The sequence below is a fragment of the Alligator mississippiensis genome, chromosome 2 (assembly GCF_030867095.1).
Source record: "Alligator mississippiensis isolate rAllMis1 chromosome 2, rAllMis1, whole genome shotgun sequence".
Lineage (NCBI taxonomy): Eukaryota > Metazoa > Chordata > Crocodylia > Alligatoridae > Alligator > Alligator mississippiensis.
This window is the reverse complement of record NC_081825.1, coordinates 125,391,961-125,411,711: the sequence shown is the minus strand read 5'-3', so window position 1 is coordinate 125,411,711 and position 19,751 is coordinate 125,391,961. Positions and strand designations below refer to the sequence as shown.

General features: G+C 42.8%; 1 protein-coding gene across 27 annotated transcripts in view; it reads left to right on the top strand.

Annotated features, from left to right (window-relative positions):
* Nucleotides 1-19,751, top strand: part of ANK2 (ankyrin 2) — a 699,650-nt gene that overhangs the window by 507,672 nt on the left and 172,227 nt on the right. For all 27 annotated transcript variants that reach the window (XM_059722122.1, XM_059722104.1, XM_059722109.1 and 24 more), the window contains one exon: nucleotides 15,982-16,080. In XM_059722122.1, the coding sequence (XP_059578105.1) occupies nucleotides 15,982-16,080 (99 nt within the window). The remainder of the gene's footprint in view (nucleotides 1-15,981; nucleotides 16,081-19,751) is intronic.

The following is a 19,751-nucleotide window of genomic DNA, read 5'->3' as shown; positions in this document are numbered from 1 at the left end:
CTTTCAGGATTTTGGGGTGTAGTTTCCCCCAAACCCCTGCACCTATCTCCTTGAACCTTGGCACCCCCCCATGCTCTTAGCAGAGGCTACTGTTCCTGCAAGTTTCATCTGAATCAACCAAAAGACAACAAAGTTATAGATATCTTATTGATTCCCCGTGATACCCTATGGCCAAATCACTGAATCTTTTCTGAATCTTTTCCAAATCGATTTGGAAGCTCCAAATTGATTCAGAAAGCCTAAAGCTTCCAGTAATTCAGTTCAGATTCATAGATTCAACCTATGAATCCTCCAAATCATCTCCGAATCTGAATCGTGATCCAAAGCTTTGCACAGCCCTAGTAAATTCCCTTTGAGGATTTGAACTGAGAGATTGGAGAGAGAGTGATTGTCTTGTGAGAAGTGTGAACCCACAAGTAATTCATAATTTTTGTCTTTGATAGATTTTCAGTGTGCATTCTTTCTGATATGCAGTTGTTGTTTGGTTTCTCCTACATATTTTCTATCAGGTCATTCAGTGCACTGGATAAGATGTATGCAGACAAGGTTCCTTGGGTGAATTTGATATCTTTTATTAGACCAACCCAAATAGTTGGAGAATATTTATTAAGCAAGCTTTCGGGTTCAAAAACCCTTCGTCAGGCTAAGGAAGTTTCAGCAGTTGGTGTGTGCTCTTCCTGGATGGAATGAAAAGTAAACAAGCCAGGGGCTGGGCTGGGCTGGGCTGGGCTGGGGAGTTAGTTGCCAGGCATATTATAATGTATCAAAAATCCAATGTTTATATTTAGTCCATGATCTCTAGTATCCAGGAGGTTGATGAAATGGAGCTCATAGGCTTGTCTCTGGGAAGTGTTGTGTAAGTTTCCCTTGAGGATCAGGACTCAGAGATTGGAGAGAGAGTGGCCCTCCTGTGAGAAATGTGCCCCCACCAGTAATTGGGTATTTCTGTCTTTGGTAGATTTTGGGTGTGCGTTCATTCTGGTGCGCAGTTGTTGTTTGGTCTCTCCTACATATTTTCCATCAGGGCATTTGGTGCATTGGATGAGGTATATTACATTCCTGGAGGTGCAGCTGTAAGATCCAGGAATGCTGATGGCTCTGTTGTGGGGTGTAGTAATTGTGGGGGTGGTGGAGATGCGTTGGCAGGTTTTGCATTTCTTGTCATGGCACGGTCTGGATCCTTTTGATGTCTTCTGGGCTTGAGGTAGTTTGCTTCTGGTGATGAGGTTGGTGAGGTTCGGTGCTTGTTTGAAGGCTAGGATGGGTGGCTCTGGGAAGATCTTTTTAAGAACAGGGTCTCTGTCTAGTATGGGTTGCAATTTTTTGAGGATTTTCTGTACAGGTTCAAGGGAGGGGTGATACGTCATAACCAGCGGTGTACGATTTGTGGGGGGTTTTCTTCTGTACTGCAGCAGTTCTTCACGTGGTATCTAGGTGGCTCTTTCAAACGTGCGATCTACCTCTCTGGACGAGTGTCCTTGCTGGGTGAAAGCCATTACATTTCTGGAGGTGCAGGTGTAAGATCCAGGAATGGTGATAGTTCTGTTTTGGGATGCAGTTATTGTGGGAGTGGTGAAGATGTGTTGGCAGGTTTTACATTTAAATGTATATTGGCTTCTGTTCTACCCAGGAGAATACAAAACACCAGCAGACTCTCCCTATACCTGAAGAATGGTGTTTGTGCCCAAAAGCTTGCAAATAAAAAAAAATTCCAACTATTTAGTTGGTCTAAAAAAAGATATGACATTTACCAAAGAAACTTGTCTACCTATTTCCTTAGACCAGCATGACTATAATCAACACCCAAGAAAGTAATGAGAAATTTAAGGGAATGTGTCAAATATTTTTGCTGCAAATTTGATCAGCTTTGAAAATGTTTTATTGAAAGTATCCTGTACATTTTATATGTATAAATATGACCGGTGAGATATCTCTCACCGGTCATATTTATACGTATAAAATGTGCAGGATACTCTCAATAAAACATTTTCAAAGCTGAAATCAAGCCTAGACGTAGATCTCTCTCTCTCCCCCTATATATATATATATATATATATATAACCCACCATTCTGTCACTTAATTTTAATTAGTCACTGGTTAGGTAGTCACTGGTACTTGTAATTTGTGTTGCTTCTTCACACATCTTCGCTGTCTAAAATCCAAATGCACTTTTGATTTTTCAATGTCATTTTCCAAGGGTAAACAGCTATTGTATAAAATAGAACTTTAACATATAGAGTATGCTGACCCAAGAAAAGAAACCATCTATGATAATTTAAAGTAGATTAAAACCCTAGTAAGAATGAGAAACATTGCTTATTACATCAGTGGTGGGTGCATCTACATGAGATGCTTTACTGCGCAGTAGAGCAAATTACTGTATAGTAAGCATCTGCCTCTACATGTACAGACCCTTACTGCACAGTAATTTGCTGTACTTGGCAGTTAATTTCCCACCTGCAAATACAAGTAGCAAATTAACTGCTGAGTAATTACTGTGCAGTAAGGCAGGTGCAGACAGCTGAACAGGAGCAAATTTGGGCAGCAGGGGGTAAGAGATTGATCCTTGCTCTGGGAGCTGCATACTCCCTGGGCAGTCTCCATTACCAGAGCCCGAGTGAGGACAATCTCCCCCTGCCCCGGCAAGAGAGAGCTCCCAGCCTCTGCTCCACTGGCCAAAATAATTGTCCTGATTTCCATACAAATTGAACAGTTCAGCTCCCGTTAAATAGAAAATATGTTAGATACGTGGAAATTTCACACCCAAGTTTGAAAAGTTCCCTCAATTAATATAATTTACTTTACTAATTGTAAGCGAGCAGAACTCTAACTAAAGACAGTAGATATGACTGGTGATCCTCAGTATTTTTTTGGCCTTAGATATGATGTGTCTTTAGAAAATCAGCAATGACATTTGTCTTGAAAATGAATTTTGAAATACATTGGCGATGTGTAGGGGGTGCACATGGGTGAGTGTGGTGGTGCAACCCCTATGAAAAGGCTCCACTGTCACCGCCGCTGCTGGCAGCGTCTGCAGGTGGTTGCCAACCACTGGTCGGCACTCGCCCCTCTGCTTCTGCCACCAGCGGCCTTTGCGGGAGCTCCCCACTTATTGCCACTGCCAGCACCACCGTGTCTCCCCAGCAGCCGGGGGCACGCGTTCGTGCCTAAATAAATATTTGCCTAACTGTTAATTCTGTTGTAAATCACATGGTTTAAATGGTTTTATGTTTTTCATAAGAGGTTACATAAAGAATGGGAAAAATGAGGAAATTGAGTGATAAAACTCCTTGTTTTTCACACATTCAGATTCAGATATAAAGTAGCAAAAACAAGGAAAATGGAAGATAAGTAGATCCTCTGCTGTATCCTTAATTCACCCTTTTAGGTGGAGAAAATCCCTCTTCTTTAGATAAAATCCTCTTATGAGGAATTTATTTTTATACTGGTTGTGAACCCTGAGTATAATACAAAACGAAAGTTCTTAGAACCTTGAAACTGCTGATTTCTTTCACAGAGACACACACCACTAATCCAATGAGACTGTTAAAGGACTGAATATTCATTTGGTTTATGATGATGCAAGTTAGGTAGTACTTCTGTGAATGGACCAGATCTGGACCCCATTCAAATCTGTTGGTCTTCCAATAGCTTGAATAAGTCCAGGATTTGTCTCCATGTTCATAGCATACAGTCCCATCAAGAGGGGGAAAATAGCTTTCATGGATTTTCTACTCCCCCACTAATGCAGAAGAGGCAGAGAACTGAATAGCAGATTGGTTGTACATACACCAGAAAGCACAGCTGAGCCAAAAAAAATGGCATTTGCCACTGGTATAGACTAGTGGCACACAACTTCATCGTGGAACAAGGGGGAAACCCAGGAGGAGAACTGTAATACACTGAGCAAAAGTGCATTTGTATTGATGAAGTGAGGATGTATGAAAAATCTCATTAAATTATTTCAGTAGTACAAGGATGGCCAAACAAGATCACAAGCCATAAGATGAGACACTGTATAAACCTGTAGCAACAGTCTTTACCCTGAAAAGCTTCCATGCTAAATAGACGAGACAGTAGTAGAAAGTAGGAAGAGAAACAGATACAGGGCGGTAAAATGATTCCCTCAGTATTCACTCATGATTGTGTCAAGTCAGAAGAAATGCTAGGAGCAGAACCCAAGTTTTTTTGACTGTCACAGTAGTGTCCTGCTCAGGAGACCACCAGAATAATTAAACATAAAAAAACCCTACCGTAATGAGGCCAGCCCAGAATCCTGGACTCAACCAGTCCCAATCAACAGATCAAGGCAAGTCATCCCCTGAATAGGTGCCACCTGCAACAAGCCCCAAACTGTGCCAGTCAAGGCAGCCAATGCTCTGAGGTCACAGGCAATAGTTGCCTCTTGCTCCAGCCCTTAAAAGCTAGGTCCAGCCTTCAGTATCCTTGTCTGGGCAAAGGACAGCCTGCAGTATCCTTGTCTTGCTCCTGACCTTTTGTACACTTCCTTGCTGGTTTTCTGGTTTTGATTCTTGGCCTCAACTCTGGCTTCTTCTTCTGGTAAGACCTTTGGCATTCCCTGATTCCAGTTTTCTGCTCTTGACTCTGTTTCAACCTTAGGCTAGGGTTTTTGTACTTTGGGTGTCTAACTACTAGGCAAGACCTCCCATTCCTTGGTGCTTAATACCTACCATTTAGGTAAACTATTTTGTGCAATACAGCCTTCTCTGAATAATGTTTAAAAGGGCATTCAATAGAAAAGATGCAGTTATGCAAGTATGTTTAATTTTTTTCTATGGGAAAATATATTTAATTTGATTTTCTTTTGTAAGTTTGATGTCACTAGTTTAATATTAAGGAAAAATATTTAAAACCATGCAGTAAATAAGAGTCAGAAAATGGGACTAAGCTAAAATATATTACATTGACATCACTGCAGGAATCCTCTTTTATTTGTTTGAATGGCAAAGGCCAGTCTAATGATTCTGTTGGTTCTCTGATTAGTAATTACTTCTCGAGCAGTAGTTAAGAATAAGCATGTATCGTAGGCAAACAAGTGCATTAGAAAACAGCATTTCCACTTTCCTGTGATGCTATTGATCTGTTACTATTATTGTCTTATACAGTTTCTAGAGGCTTTTAGAGCAAAATAGATGAATTCATTAGGCCCAGCAACATTGGTCATTTCATTATTAACTCTAATATCATTAAAGGAAGAGTCACAACTACCCTATTTACTCAAACACAGAATGAGATTTTTTTCACAATCCGCATGGGAAGAAATGCCCCTTATTAAATACATTGTCTATCATTAAACTGCTGCCAAAAGCCATATGTGTTCAGCAATGGAAGCTAAATTTGAAGTTGGTTAAATGCAGCCAAACTGAGCATGCTTATACAATGCATGCCCCACACAGGGCACACACACTAATGGGAACCTACCACAAGAATAGGTTAGCACAGTTCATCCAAATAAGCTATATCATAGTACCCATTGTGTTCAGTCCCATCGGTGCTGATTCTTTTAGAAGTCATGGTGAGTTACTACTACACTGAATAAATTTCAGCTTCCTCTTCACTGCCAGAGCTGAACTGTGTCTTACTTTCCCATTTCTAAGGATTCCTGTTTCTTCACTGCCTTAAGTCTGGTGAACATCAGGGGCAAACAGGGCCTAAACAGTTCACCCAGAATCCCTCTGTTGGGCCTTTTGTCATCCTGTCATATATTATTAGTGTGGCTCTGCTCTCCTTGAGGTGGAACTAGACCAAATTGCCCCGCACCTCATCTTCCTATACATTTTTGGAGAATCCCAGGGCTCATGACAAGTGCACCCAGCCCCAATCATGAGTGGGGGTGCTAATCAGCACATGGATCCTTTGTGGAGAGTTATCTGGAGTACACATGCATACTGAGCAATGCTAAGCTGTAGGGTCCTCATGGCTTGAAATATTGTTGACTCTGCTTGGGCCCAGCCCAATGAACAATATGGTAAATCATGGCTTCGGACTAATATCATGCATAGTTTGTTCGCTCTCTCAGTTTAAGTAGGTGCTAAACTGCTACTTAAAAGTGTGTTTACGAAGTATCTGTGCTAAAACTTGCAGCAGTTTCCAAAAAGGTAAACTGCATCAATTCTGGATGAACTAAATCTGTGGGTAACTGCAACATAATTTATCATATAGGTAAATTATTAATTTTAAGGTCAGTTCTTTCAAATTTGTTCTTTACTTCCATATGCTTAGGGAGAGCAGGGTCTGACACGAAAGAGGGAGGGAAGGGACCCAGAGAGGGGAAAAAAGTGGAGGGGGGGGTAAAGGAGGTAATGGGCTACATGAACCTCCCTCCCCCCATATTTAGGGAAGGGGGACAAATTCAAGGCAAACCTTGATCAAAAGTGATCGAAGCATGGGGTAGTTCTAATGTTGAAGATGATTCATTTTCTCAAAGCAAGTAAATCAGTGTAGTAGAAAAAGGAAGCTCAGGGATAATTGGGCAAAAGTACTTTGTTTATTGTAGTTTTTCGACTTTATATTCTATGGGTCTTACAGTGTCATTTTCTAAAGATAATGAAGGCTGAGTGTTATGAAATGGCACTACAACTACTCGAAGAGTTGAGGAGTGGATATAGCATTTTGTTACAAGATGATATTCTGCTTTTTTCCTAAAGAATAGAATATAATCTATATATACTATTTCTTTAAATAATACAAAAATCCAGATTTACAAACATAACACAAAACCACATTTTCAGGTCTTCGTGAACAAACTAAACAATGTGCATTTTCCCCTTTACCAGGTCATGTTTAAAAATAGTTATTTAATTTGGGGACAAAATCTGATACTAGTGTAGGGGGCTCATAAACCACCCATCATTTCCTTGAAATATGCCTGGATAAGAAGGGCATGTGCCCAAAAGCTTGCAAAGAAGGATAATTTTTGTGCTATTTTCTAGTTAGTCTAATAAAAGGTATCACCTCTGAACCAACAGTTTTAGAGTTTTGTATTCCTGTTAAGACTAAATAAGACTGTTATGCTGTTAGGGTTCACATGTAGATCTTGCCTTCTCCAGAAAAAAGGAAAGGAAGGGGAAACCTTCAGAAACACACCCTGCTTTTTTCCCTAGTCTCCATGTCTTATTCTTGGTTGATCTGCGGGCTTGAGGTCAAGACAGATTACCCTTGCACCTAGCCATTGCAGTGCAAGAAAATGAATCAATTCAGAGTAGTACTGGATGTAGTACTATAGAGATATATATTTTTTCTGAGCTTGGTGATTTGCGGAATCTATAGAAATCTTATGAAGTGTCCTTAAGCTCCCTTGAAGGTGTTACATCCTTCATTGGAAATAGTTAAAATATAGTAAGATTATTTAAATATGGTAAACAGACAAGTTGACAAAAGGCATGGTTTCCACAAATCATATGTCAAGATTAATTACAGTCTAAATGAAACAAAGGCAATTATAGCATTTCATCAGTATCAGAACATACTGCTTCTTCTACTTTGAGCCTGCAGAGGCTAATATGGAAGTTTTTAGAAACTTTTGGACTGCAACTGTCTTTCTCTTTTGGTATCAGCATTAAGTCCAACTCAGAGGCCATGCTTAGTAGTAACACTATGGTGATTGCAAAGGTTTCTTGATCCCTAAGACGTTTTTATAAGCTTCGTACTATGTAGGATTTGCTGAATGGAATTTAGAAAGCTGTAAGATGAAATGGTTTATATCAGTCAAAGACATTGTTGCATTCCACAGGCAAGTCAACAAAAGTGGATAGAAATAAAGACCACCAGAGTTTAATCAAAATATTTCTTTAAGGTGTTCTCAATTTAATCCTATTTACATTTCATATATAATAATATTAATCATATTTATGATAAGGGACATAGAAACTGTCAATTGAGCTTAATTCACTGGAGTTAAAGAAAAAGAATTCACTAGAGAAAATGATTTAATGTGCAATTATTCCCTTCTCTTGCTCCCCTGTGGTTTTAGCCATGATTAGAACAAACTTCCTGCTGTGAATGATGGGTTTTCTCAGTGTGAAGGAAACTCTGTGGGTCAACATCAGGACTATGAGTAGGTACATTTAACACTCCCTGGTGTTAAATGACCAGGTCATACATGGGATGCATACAGTCTCTTCTAATCCTGAGTTTATCTTTCTGATCCTATTCCAGAACAGGAAAGCCTAGTTGACAAAACTGTTCTTCTAAGGGCAAATTGATTCATTCTTGAAAATCTGCAGTTGCCACACATTTATAAGATTGTGAGTGATTCTATTCAGAATGATAAAATTCAATAATAGAAGAATTGTACACGGCATAATATCTAGAAAGGAAAAAAGTGAAACACTGTAGTGTGGGGCCTTAATAGATTAGACACTGAGCCAGGTAAATTAACCAATTAGTGTAGCCATTGGTAATTTGCCATTGGCTAGCCTCAAAAGGTTGCTGCTATGTGTGTGTCCAGATCTGAGGGTCCAACTACAATGATGAGACCCAGTCCCTAACTACTTCCTTTTATATCTTAATACAAGTTTTTAAAAAAGTTTTTTTATACTGCTAGTCCCCTCCTAGTCCTTGAAAGAAGACTCCTCTTCTATGCCATTCAGAATGGTACAGCTTCATTTCACATCGTGAGGAGAAAGACTATGGGAATGTCTGCACAAGCTTGCATGGGCAGTTTGGGGTGCCGCAAACTGTATGCACTGCATGTGCCCACATTCCTGGCAGAGATCCTAGTGTCAAAAAAAAAAGAAGAGCCAAAAAAGTAGGGTGCTGCACATGGCTGCAGTGTGCGCTGTCCAAAACCAGAGCCCAGCCAGCCAGGACCAGACTGGCTGCCAACCAGGCTTCACGCACCTGGATCACCACTGCTACAGCCCCAGGAGACCCCCAGGACCCCAAGTAAGGCTGCTGGAGCCAACCCAGGTGCTGGCCCCAGCCTCCCCTACCTCACCTGGGGCATTTTGGCAGAGTGTGCATGCAAGGGCATGTCCAGGGACAAGTAGCAGCAGCACAAATATGTGCCACTGCTATTTGTCCCCAGGGAAATGCACATTCCTACTTATGGAGACATGTCCCATGAAGCCCCAAGTAGATTCTGCATTATTAACAGGATAGGTGGCCAATAGAAGCCATGAGAAACAGTCTCTTGAGCTGTAGTACGTCATACAAAGGCTGCAGTTTTGAAGCCTAGGAATGACAAATGTACTGTCATAAGCACAAGAGATTGCATGCTTTCACAGTAGACTCATAAGAAATGACTTTTTATCTTCCCTCCTGCAGCACTCTTTTATGCCTCACCAGCTGCTGGGCATGAAGTATATGTGTTTGTTATGGCATAGATACTATGCGTGGAACAAGTTTGGTGTTTTCAAAATAGCACATGAAAAGTGAGTCAGGAAATGTTCTAGGGTCTCTGTGATGTACCTAATAAGTCATTAAGTAAATGACTCCCCTTCCATCCTCTGACTTTTGTTCTGCAGATAGGGATGCACACCTGTTTCCTGTTACTTGGCTAAATTCTGCCTTTTGTTACTCCTCTTAAAGTACCTATGAGGTAATTATGAGTATTAGGGAGCTTGGCATTGCCAGTTGTTTGACCCTGAGTACCTTTAGTGCCAGATAGAACTGCAAAGAAGAGAGCTGCTATGCCTGTGTCTTAAGAAAGTGTCCTCTATTGAATGAATTGCTGTTAAATTGCTAACCGGTGCCTTAACATGGAAAAGATGCAGCATAATTGGAAGGAAAATAGATCAGACATGCACTGAGCTAAACCCAAGAATGTCGAAAATCAGGAGGATTGAATGATTTATTACAGATGGCAGAATATGACGCATAGAAGAGTCTAAGGCCTCTAACATCCACTTATTTAATGGTGTGATGGGATCTGATCCCCAGTCCCTCCTTCCATGCCACACATCCTGGGCAACTTCAAAGCCAGGTGCCTCAGCCCACAGTCCTGGGTCCAATTCATCCTGTGGCCATCAGGGCAGACAATCAGCTGATTGTCAGCCTCAGACAAGACAGTTTAAGATTCAGGACTTGGTGCTGTCTGGGCTGGAGGCAACAATTAACTGATTGTCAAAGCTCTGTGCTCAGCAACAGTAGGGGTTGTCCCTGGTGAGGGAAGTCCTTCAGCTCCACCTCACCTCCCTCTACCCCACAATCAGCTGATTGTTGGTCCCAGGGCCATTCTAGACTTTGGTGCAGCCTGGGCCCCAGAACCAATGATCAGTTGATTGTAGGCCCTGGCCATACGTTAAATGTAAGATGCCATACAAAACAGCCATAACAATATTCTACCTGATATGTGAAATACTTTTATGACTCATTTCCTATGTTATGATGCCTTAAATGAGATTTACATGTAGCTCCGTTCCCAGTATAACATGATTAACATGTTAATTGCAGCATAAATACCGTAGTGTAGAGGAGGCCTAACACAACTTTAAAAGTAGCTAGGGAATCATAATTCCCTTGTAAGTATATTCAGCCTTTGATTCAACTAATAGCACACACAGATATGTACTGTTGTTTGGCAGTTTTGCTGTTTTGCACACTTAATCTGCAATTCTTTTTCCAGCAGTATCTATGACCTAGTACTTAATGGGAAAATGCAGGAAACTCTATAATGTATATTTACAACTTCAGAGATTGTACAATGAATACTGTTGAACTGATATACAGAACTGTAAAAATTCTGTCAAGATTGTATCTTCAGCCATTTCGTTAATTAAAAGTTTTGGTTTACAGTAGAGATTACCTCCTTGTTTTTTGTCATGGTACTATAACATTTTTATCTCGTTATATGCTACCAGTTAGACTACAGTCTGAGCTAGTTCACCTGTACCCACTATTGAAATGCTTTTTCACAATGATCCTGCTAAGCAGGTCTAATATATGGGTGGGTATAGGACTAGGAGACAAACCCAGTAGAAATGATTGAACATAGAAATGCTTTTGATGAATATTTTCATGATGAATATTTTTCCTTTTTGTTGACATTTCAAGTTTTTTTTTACATTTGTTTGAGCACCAGTGTTGTCGGTAATAAATTTGTGCTTCTGTTGCTCTGTTTTGTTTTTTGTTCAAACATTTTATGCAAACATTAATTTAGTTTTACGACCCATGTGTGAAGGAGGTAAATAATATACAGGCAGTCCTCGATTTACAACATTTCACACTTACAATTGACACCCAGTTTCAACTTTCTGACATCAGTTTTGACTTTACAACACTTGATCTGATGTGACGCCATGACAGTGAACAAGTCACTGTGTCACCCATCTGCCTGGAGAACATCTGTCCAAACTTCCTTGGACACTTTCTTTAAGAAAGCAGACAAGACTCCAGAAAAACCTGCAGCTAGGACTCCTGAGAAGAATCCAGCCAAGACCCCTTCAAAAAGTCTGACTAAGAGCTCTTCAAAAAGTCTAGCAGTCATCTCAAAGACATCCTTCCAAATCAATATAATTGCTATTTACACTTTAAATACATTAATGTAGCTATATTACTCATCTATAATTGATCAAATACAAAATAGTGGGTTTTTTTTGGTGAAAACAGGGTATCGGGCCTGGTTCAGGAACCAATCCCCCATTTGTAACATTGTTTCCTATGGGAAAATCAGTTCCGAGTTCCAACGTTTCGACTTAAGATGCCGTTTTCAGGAACCAATTGGATTGCAAGTCCAAGGACTGCCTGTATTCATTATAAGGAGGGACAAACAAACATTCATGCACCTGGAGACACACACACACACACACACACACACACACACTGGGCATGTCTACACGTGTAATTAATTCAAAGTAGGCTTACTGCGCATTAAAAATACTGCACAGTAAGCCTACTGGGAAATATATCTACATGTGCTACCTCTTGGGAGCAGATTTGCTCCCATCCTACTCTGTCCTCCTGTAGCAGCCAGGGGGAGCTCTAGGCTCCCCCTGGGTGCTAGCCCAGAGGCTGGCAGGGAGCACAGAGCCAGGAGACAACTGTCTCCTGGCCCTAAACACATCGGGTGGGGTCCTGATGTGTATGGGGCAGGAGATCTGCTGCTGCAGAGCTCTCTCACCCCATGTACATGGGGACAAGCCCATCTGGAGCAGGTCTCAGTCAGCACCGGGGCGTACCCCTCCCCTGCAGCTGTCTCCCAGCCCCATGCCTCAATTGGGCAATCAGGGCATGGGGCTGGGAAAGAGCTGCAGGGGAGAGAACTCTTTCTAGCCTATGCCCTTTTCACCCAATCAGGGCACAAGGCTGGGTAAGAGCTGTGAGGGAGGGGGAGGTCCCTGCCCTGATCTGTTGGTGTGGCAGCTAGTAGTGAGCTCCCACCTGGGTAGGAATTCCTGCTTACCTGGGGGCAGCCAGAAGCTGTACCACCAGTGGAGTAGCTAGCAGTGAGCCCCTGGCTGGACAGATGGGGGCAAGGGGGCTGGGACCAGTGGATCAGGGCAGCAGGCTGGGACCTGCCCCCTCACCCTACAACAGCTCTTTCCAAGCCCTGTTCCTCAATCACCTGATCGGGGTATGGGGCTGAGAAAGAGCTGTGGGGCTGGGACTTGGCTCAGACCAGGACAGTTCCTGGACAGCCCTGGACTGTGCATGGAAGTCTGCATATGCAGCCCAGAGCCAGCTGAAACCTGTTCTGAAATGGAGTGATTCCCAGCCAGCTCTGGGCTGCATGTGCACACTTCCCCACTTAGCCCGGGGCTGGGGAACTCTCCCTGTGTAGGCAGCTCTGAGCCTTAGTTCCGTGATCAGAGCATGGTCTGGAAGATTGCTCCCTGCTCCCAGGAGCTGTCTGCTGGTGGGGCAGGCTGCACACCAGCCACAGCTGCCTCTTGGCTCCGGCCACACCGACCCCAGCCCCAGCTTCCTCCCAGCTCTGGCCATGCCAGTCCCGTCCCCGGCTGCCTCCTGGCTACACTGGCACTGGTTGCGCCAGCCTCTTCCACCTTCTGGCCCTGGCACCTGTCCCAGCTGCCTCCTGGCTGCACTGGCCTGGGCCATGCACTGGCTTGGGGGGGGGAGGGGGGGCAGAAATGGCCTGGAGCAGGGCCAGCTTCAGCTGCACTGCCGGGCTGGAGGGGATGGAGCCCCCAGGAACCTTGTGCCTGCTCTGCCCCACCTCACATCGTCCCCAGGAAGAGCCTGGCAGCTCCTCCAGAGGCATGGTGCCAGGCAGCCAAGGGAGGAAGGGGCACGTGACCCCCTGATCTTTCCATAAGCGAGGGCAGGCCACAGCTGTGAGCTGGGCTCAGCCTCTGCTCCATGTCTCTGTGCCTCACTGCCACCACTTCAAAAGTGGCAGATGCTGCCATGTGCCTTGCTGCCCAGCCTGCCAAATGGTGGGATGCACATGGTGGCACCTGCTGCTTTCGAAGTGGCCGGGCTCTGATTGTCCCATGACCCAGCCAGGCCAGGACCTCAGTCATGGTGAATGGGGGCCAGGCCAGTTCATGGGACAGTCCCCACAGTGCAGGAGGGAGTGGGCCAGGGGCAGGGGTGAATGATTTACCTTTCCCAAACACCACTCTCTCTTGCACTGTGGGGGTCTCAATCTGCCCTCTCTCCAAGCCCATGGAAATAAAAAAAACAAACAAACAGATTAAAAGAAACCTGCCTGCAGCTAGGCCGGCTGTGATCCTGGCTGCAAGTGTGCAGGGTAGCTCAGTGTGCCCACCTCTGCTGTAGGACCCTGTGGTTGGGCTGCCCTAAGGCAATGCCTGCTGCTACCCTGTATTTTGGGGGCTGAGCCCTGTTAGCCTCCCATTTCCGCTGCTTGTGTACAGGGGGCCCCTTATCTGTGGGGCCCCCTGCAGCTGCAGGTTTCGCAGTATAGGATGCCTGTCCTGAATACGGAGTAGTCCAGTTTACTGCATCTCATGTAGACATGCCCAGTGAGTCTTCTGAGTCAATGGCAAGACTAGAAATAAAATCCAGGGGGCCCTACTTTATAGTTGTTGGCTCTTAACTCTAAAGATAAGCAAGATTTTTTTGGTGATATCTTTTATTGGACAGAGAGTTGGGGAAGAGAGATATATGGTTGGGAGAGATGTAGTAGACTAGCTTTCAGGGACAAAGTGCCTTTCTCCAAGTCTGCATTTTGAGCCTGAAAATTTGTCTAACATCTCTCCCAGCTATACATTTGGTCCAGTAAAAGATATTCACATATTTCCTAGACCAGGGGTTTTCAACCTTTTATAGTAAGTGTACCCCCCAGCGACCGGAAGCAGAGCTCAGGGAGGTAGTGGCAAGCACCACATGTGAGCTTCCCCACCCCCACATCTGGCCTGCTGGTCAGTGCCTGTGTGGCCTTCAGAGGGGCACTGCTGCTCTTGCCCTGCCCCAGCACTGCTTCTGGGAGGTGGCAGCATGGGGTGGTGCGTGGTGGTGCTCCATCCCCGCCTGCCTGCCTGCGTGTACCTCCTAAGGCCTTTCCAAGTACCTCCAGGGGTACATGTACCCCCAGTTGACAATCCCTGTCCTAGACCATTATGCCTACAACAACACTTGAACCCTCTTAACTTTAAACCTTATCAGGTTTCCAAGGAATCATACCATCCCGAGTTCCTTTGCCTTTGTCTATGTGGACATTTTTTATCAGTTATATTAATATAGCTGTGCAGATACATATGGAGAACTGGAACCATGAGTTCTACAGTCAAGTGTATTGTCTGTTGCCTGTGTGATAGGGTTCTCTTTTGAGAATGTGTTGAATGTTTCCATGACAAGTTTATTCAAAAGAATAATATGTTTGCAAGCACATACAAGCCCACCCTCTTAAACTGTAAAACATATTGAGGGAGGGGAAAAAAAGCACCTTATGGCTGAAATCTGATTTATGGTTCATATTCTGCTAGAGGTGGCATGGAGTGGTGACAGGAAGTTTCATGAGAGATGATTAAGTTCTCTTAAATTACAGTGTTATTTACAGAGCTTGACACAAGAATGTTGGGTCTATTTAATGATCCTGAAACAATAATATGAAGCCTCATTAATCATGCAAATAGGCTCATTTTTGTGCCTTTCATTCATATGAATATTGATGAATGAACATGCAATGTATTTTTATTTAAAACAAGGTATTTCAAAGTAGACACACGTATGCACACACACTCCATGTGCACAATATAATTAAACTCATATCTATATCTATATACATGTTATGTCCTGGAAAGAAATGATAATATCTGGAACAGTTTTGTTTAAGAACCTTATTGCATTTCTAGGTGTGTTTATACTTCAATCATATAGATATACAGGTATATACTTAAGTCATATACCATATTACTGTGGTCTCAGAAAGGTAGTCATAACTCTGCAATGTCTTGTTGTTTTAGGATTGATGGTTTTCACTATTTTAATGGCTGTTAATTTTTATGTATTATTTTAAAGCTTTGCCATCTCTACTAAACTTCTTTATTTGACTTTATTTTCACTGCCTTTGATTAAATACAAGTAATTAAGAAAAATCTTGCTTCCATTTCAGCGTTCATAAAATTTTACTGCCAGTTTTATATCTATCACTCATTAATGAACATTTCCAGTGTATACTGAATTATCCTAAAATTATGTAAAAGAATACTAAGAGTGAAAGCCTAGGTAGTTTATAGATCATTGCAAAACAGCAGATGCTTTGATGTGTTAAAAATATTTTTTAGAATCTGTTTTTTGTGATCCTCATGATTTAGCTTTGTGACACAGAACGTGGAACAAGGACAGATTATTCTAGCATATTAACACAGAAAACACAAAGTTGTTTCCCTGTATCAGTACTAATGCTCAGTACAAAAGAGTGCCGTGCTCAGGAACTATGGCAATTTTGCTAAATTTCACTTGATATATGGTTTCTTTAACATGCTCTTAAATGGTATTTATATTTTTTGTGTGTTTATTTGTTATTCATTACTATTAATGTATCAATAAAGACTTCATTACTTGATATTCTATTGTTTTTTTTTTCCTAGAATGGTTTCACTCCTTTATACATGGCAGCTCAAGAGAATCACATTGAAGTAGTGAAATATCTGCTAGAAAATGGAGCCAACCAGAGCACCGCTACTGAGGTACAATATGCATGCCTTTTTACAGATCGTCTTTTATTTACCCTTGCTTTCAAGATGTGACTGGTAGCAAGCGAGTATGACTGTCAAACGTAATCTTCTGAAGACTAGACCAGATTATGTGTGGAAGTGTGTGTGAAGACATTGCTTTTCCCTGTGTGGGTATGTGTGATGAGGAAGGAGAAGCTCAGTTGTACGATTCCTTCCTCCGTATTCCTGGAGCCACAAGGAGTCTAGAATCTATGTATGAGGGATGTGGTATATGTACTGTTCCCTCATCAAGCCCCGAGGAATCTGAATAAACATTAGTGAACCCTTGTTGGGTATATTCTTATAGCTGTATCAGGCAGAGGAAGCCATGACAGCTTGGCTCTGTGGGGGCTGTACTGGCAGTCTGCTGCTATGGTCTTAGCATGGACGTACAAGGTGCATCCAGATGAGTGTGCACGAGTGGTTTGCAGCACCTCAAAACCATTTGAGATGCTGCAAACCACAGGCAGTGCATGTGCAACTATTTGCCATGCTGCAGCCCGGCACCAAAATTTGATACCAGGAACTCCCACTATAAAAAAAAAAAAAAAACCTGCCGCAAAAAAAGCTATGTAGTGCATGCTCCAGGAGCACGTGCCACAGCAGCTGGAGGCTGGATCAGAGCATCTCCACTGTTTTAAGTGAGCCCTGGCTCCTCCAGCATGCTGGGAGGAGTCCGTTTCCCCAAAGTAGGGCATTTTGCCCCACAGAAAACCCAACATGCAGGAGCATGCACAGTGGCAAAAAGCAACAGCACAAATTTGCACGCCCCTGCATGTGGGGATGCACCCACAGGCTGTGTCTGTATGAGCATGAATGTTCGTTTCCCCAGGGACAAGATGCAGTTGCACATCTTGTGCTGCTGCTACTTGTCCCTGGGGAATGCCTCTGGCGCGTGGCAGGATACTACAGGTGGGGTAGGGGAGGCGGGAAACAACAACTGTGTTGGCCTTGCTTTGGGTCCTGGGGGCATTCCGGGGCTGCAGCTGCAGCAATCCTGGATGGTAGCTGGAGCGTGGCTCCAGCCAGCTAGGCTCCGGTTTTGAGCAGTGTGCTCTACCTCTGCGTGGGCTGCCCTGCTTTTTTTTTTGTGCAGGTTTTTTTTGACCTTGGGATTTTTTAGGGTCAAACCACCCCTCTTCTCCCATGCTGCTACCTCGCAGTGCAGGGAACACTGCGGGAACGTGCAGTCTGTGGTGCCACAGACATGTCATATACTGCACAGCTGTACTCATCTGGATGCTGCCACAGAGTGCAGAGGTAGGTTTTCTTGTGAGCATCTTTGTCTCCTGCAAATTCCATGAGAGCCTTTAGGAATGAAATCATTACTACTTCCTTCACCAGCACAATTAGCCATGCTGCTTTACCTGCCCTCTCCACAAGGGAAGCTATCATTTTCTTCCCATTATCCTATATAGGGAAACAGTCCATAGAATTGAATGAGCTGGGCTTTTCATTCAGTCATTTCTTTGAAGCAAATGTAAACCATTTTGTCTGGAACACGTCTTAAAATGTATCCTTATAATGTAAGGTACAGTAAGTCATGTTGACAAAGGATAGCATCGCAACTCAGCTGTCGCATCTTACCTTTCAGAACCAATCTTTGTGTGTTTCTTTTAAATCTCCCAAGTTCAGCCTATACAGAATTTTTCATGGTTTCACGCAAAATAGGACCAAGGGAAACAAACTAATATAGAAAAGCAAATACTGTGGGCCAAGTTCTCTCCTGTGACTGAAAAACAGTGGAGAGTGGGCCTCAGGAGGCCCCTGAAGTTTGGGACCTGAGGGCAGCTCTGTATGTCTCTTGTCGAGTGTTGGAATATTAAATGTCTCTAGAGTTAACTGGGAAACCAAATATATAAGAGAATGCTTTAATGGGAATAACACTACAGAGCATGCTGCTGCTTCTTCTGATAATCTATTTTCAGCCAATAGATTACATATATATGAGCACACCAAAATTAGAGCCCTGTGCCCTGTTACAGTTATGGGAATCTAGAGTAAACTCCACAGTTGCTGCAAATTGCAGTGCAACAGATAAGAGAATCTACCCATAAAAGGATAGTAGAGACTGGGAGGGCTTTAATTTCTCTGCCAAAGCTCAGTAAATGAGAGAAATGGGAAGTGACGAAGGGAAATCATCTTTAACAAATCTTGTACTCACTGTTTCCCATTGTTCTCTTACTGTCAAAATTGCTTTCCTACTATCCGAAGAAACGGAAGTGAACAGCTGTTGTTCTATAAATCCTGTCAACTTTATTATTGTTCTTTCCACATATAACGTTTGTATCATGTGGCATAGTAATAGGAAACTTGCCCCCTCTCTCATCATTTTCATTTTTTTTCACATCCATTTGTACCTTTCCTTGCATTTGTTACCTTTCTTCCAACCAGTGTGGAAACTCTCCCACTATGGGTTACTTTGGCCAATGAGCAGATTTGAAATGGTGATGCATTTGTGCAGGCTTTTCTTGCTTTAAAGCTGGACTAGCTGAGGCTAACAGCTGCATTACTTGCTCTTCATTCAGTGGATACTGTAACATTTGATGATGGCTTTAAATAATCCTTTCTGTGCCTTGCATTGGTTGAGATCGTATTACTGTTAGAGCTTTTTGAAGATATAAAATCTTGAGTGATTGCCAGGCAACTTGGCAGAAACACACAGTTTGCAAATCAATCACAACAGAACATTGGAACTCAACGATCTAAGCCCACTTACAATCCTTATCCACCTGCTCTGGTTTTGTCACAGAAGTACTTTGTTACCTTAGTTCTGTGCTTGGGATTGATAGAAATGTATCTATCAGCAAAAGGAATCTGGAGGCCATCATAGTTTCAACTGATCTGGTTGTAGTCTAATCTCAAGCATCCAAACATCCCTGAGATTCATATGTGTTTCAGCTCTCTGGGAATGACTATATGAGACGTTAAATGCACTGTAAACTAATTCTACTGCTCATTGAAGTGTCACAGCAAAAGCCATGCTATTATGCTAATGCACAGTAGAATTAGTCTGCTGCACATTAGCAGCACTTAAAGGGCACGGGCCAGTGCCACTGTACTGTGCATTGAGTTAGTACCTGTTATTACAGGTACTAAACTTAATGCAAAGTAACTACAGCACATAAATGCACATGTAGACGTGCCCCTTGACTCTTCAACTCTGCTAGGGCTTTTAAGATTAATAGTTTCTATGCACATGGGTAGTGTCAGAAAATGGCCTCAGCTGCTCCTGCTCCATAGGTAGAGGTGATCCTGCTGTTTTTTGGAGGGTAAATAACTATGTTAAGAAAGAAGCAAGATTATTTTTGATAATATGTTTTATTAGACCAAGTGTATTGTCCAATTTTTCAAGCACAAAGTGCCCTCCAGACCTGGCAAGGAAGGACACCCTGTGCCCAAAAGTTTATCTAATGTGTCTCCCAAGTATACAGTTGGCCCAATAAAAGATACTGGGAGGAGGGGTAAACCCTTGCTTTTCATACATTTCTTGGACCAAAACTCCAGCCCTACTACACCATATATTAAACAAAATAGGCACGACAGCCTGAACTGGAGGTGCCACTGAAATGACATCCATGTCAGACAGAAACTGACATTGGCTATAGCAGGGGTGTCAAACACATGGCACATAGCTGGATCTG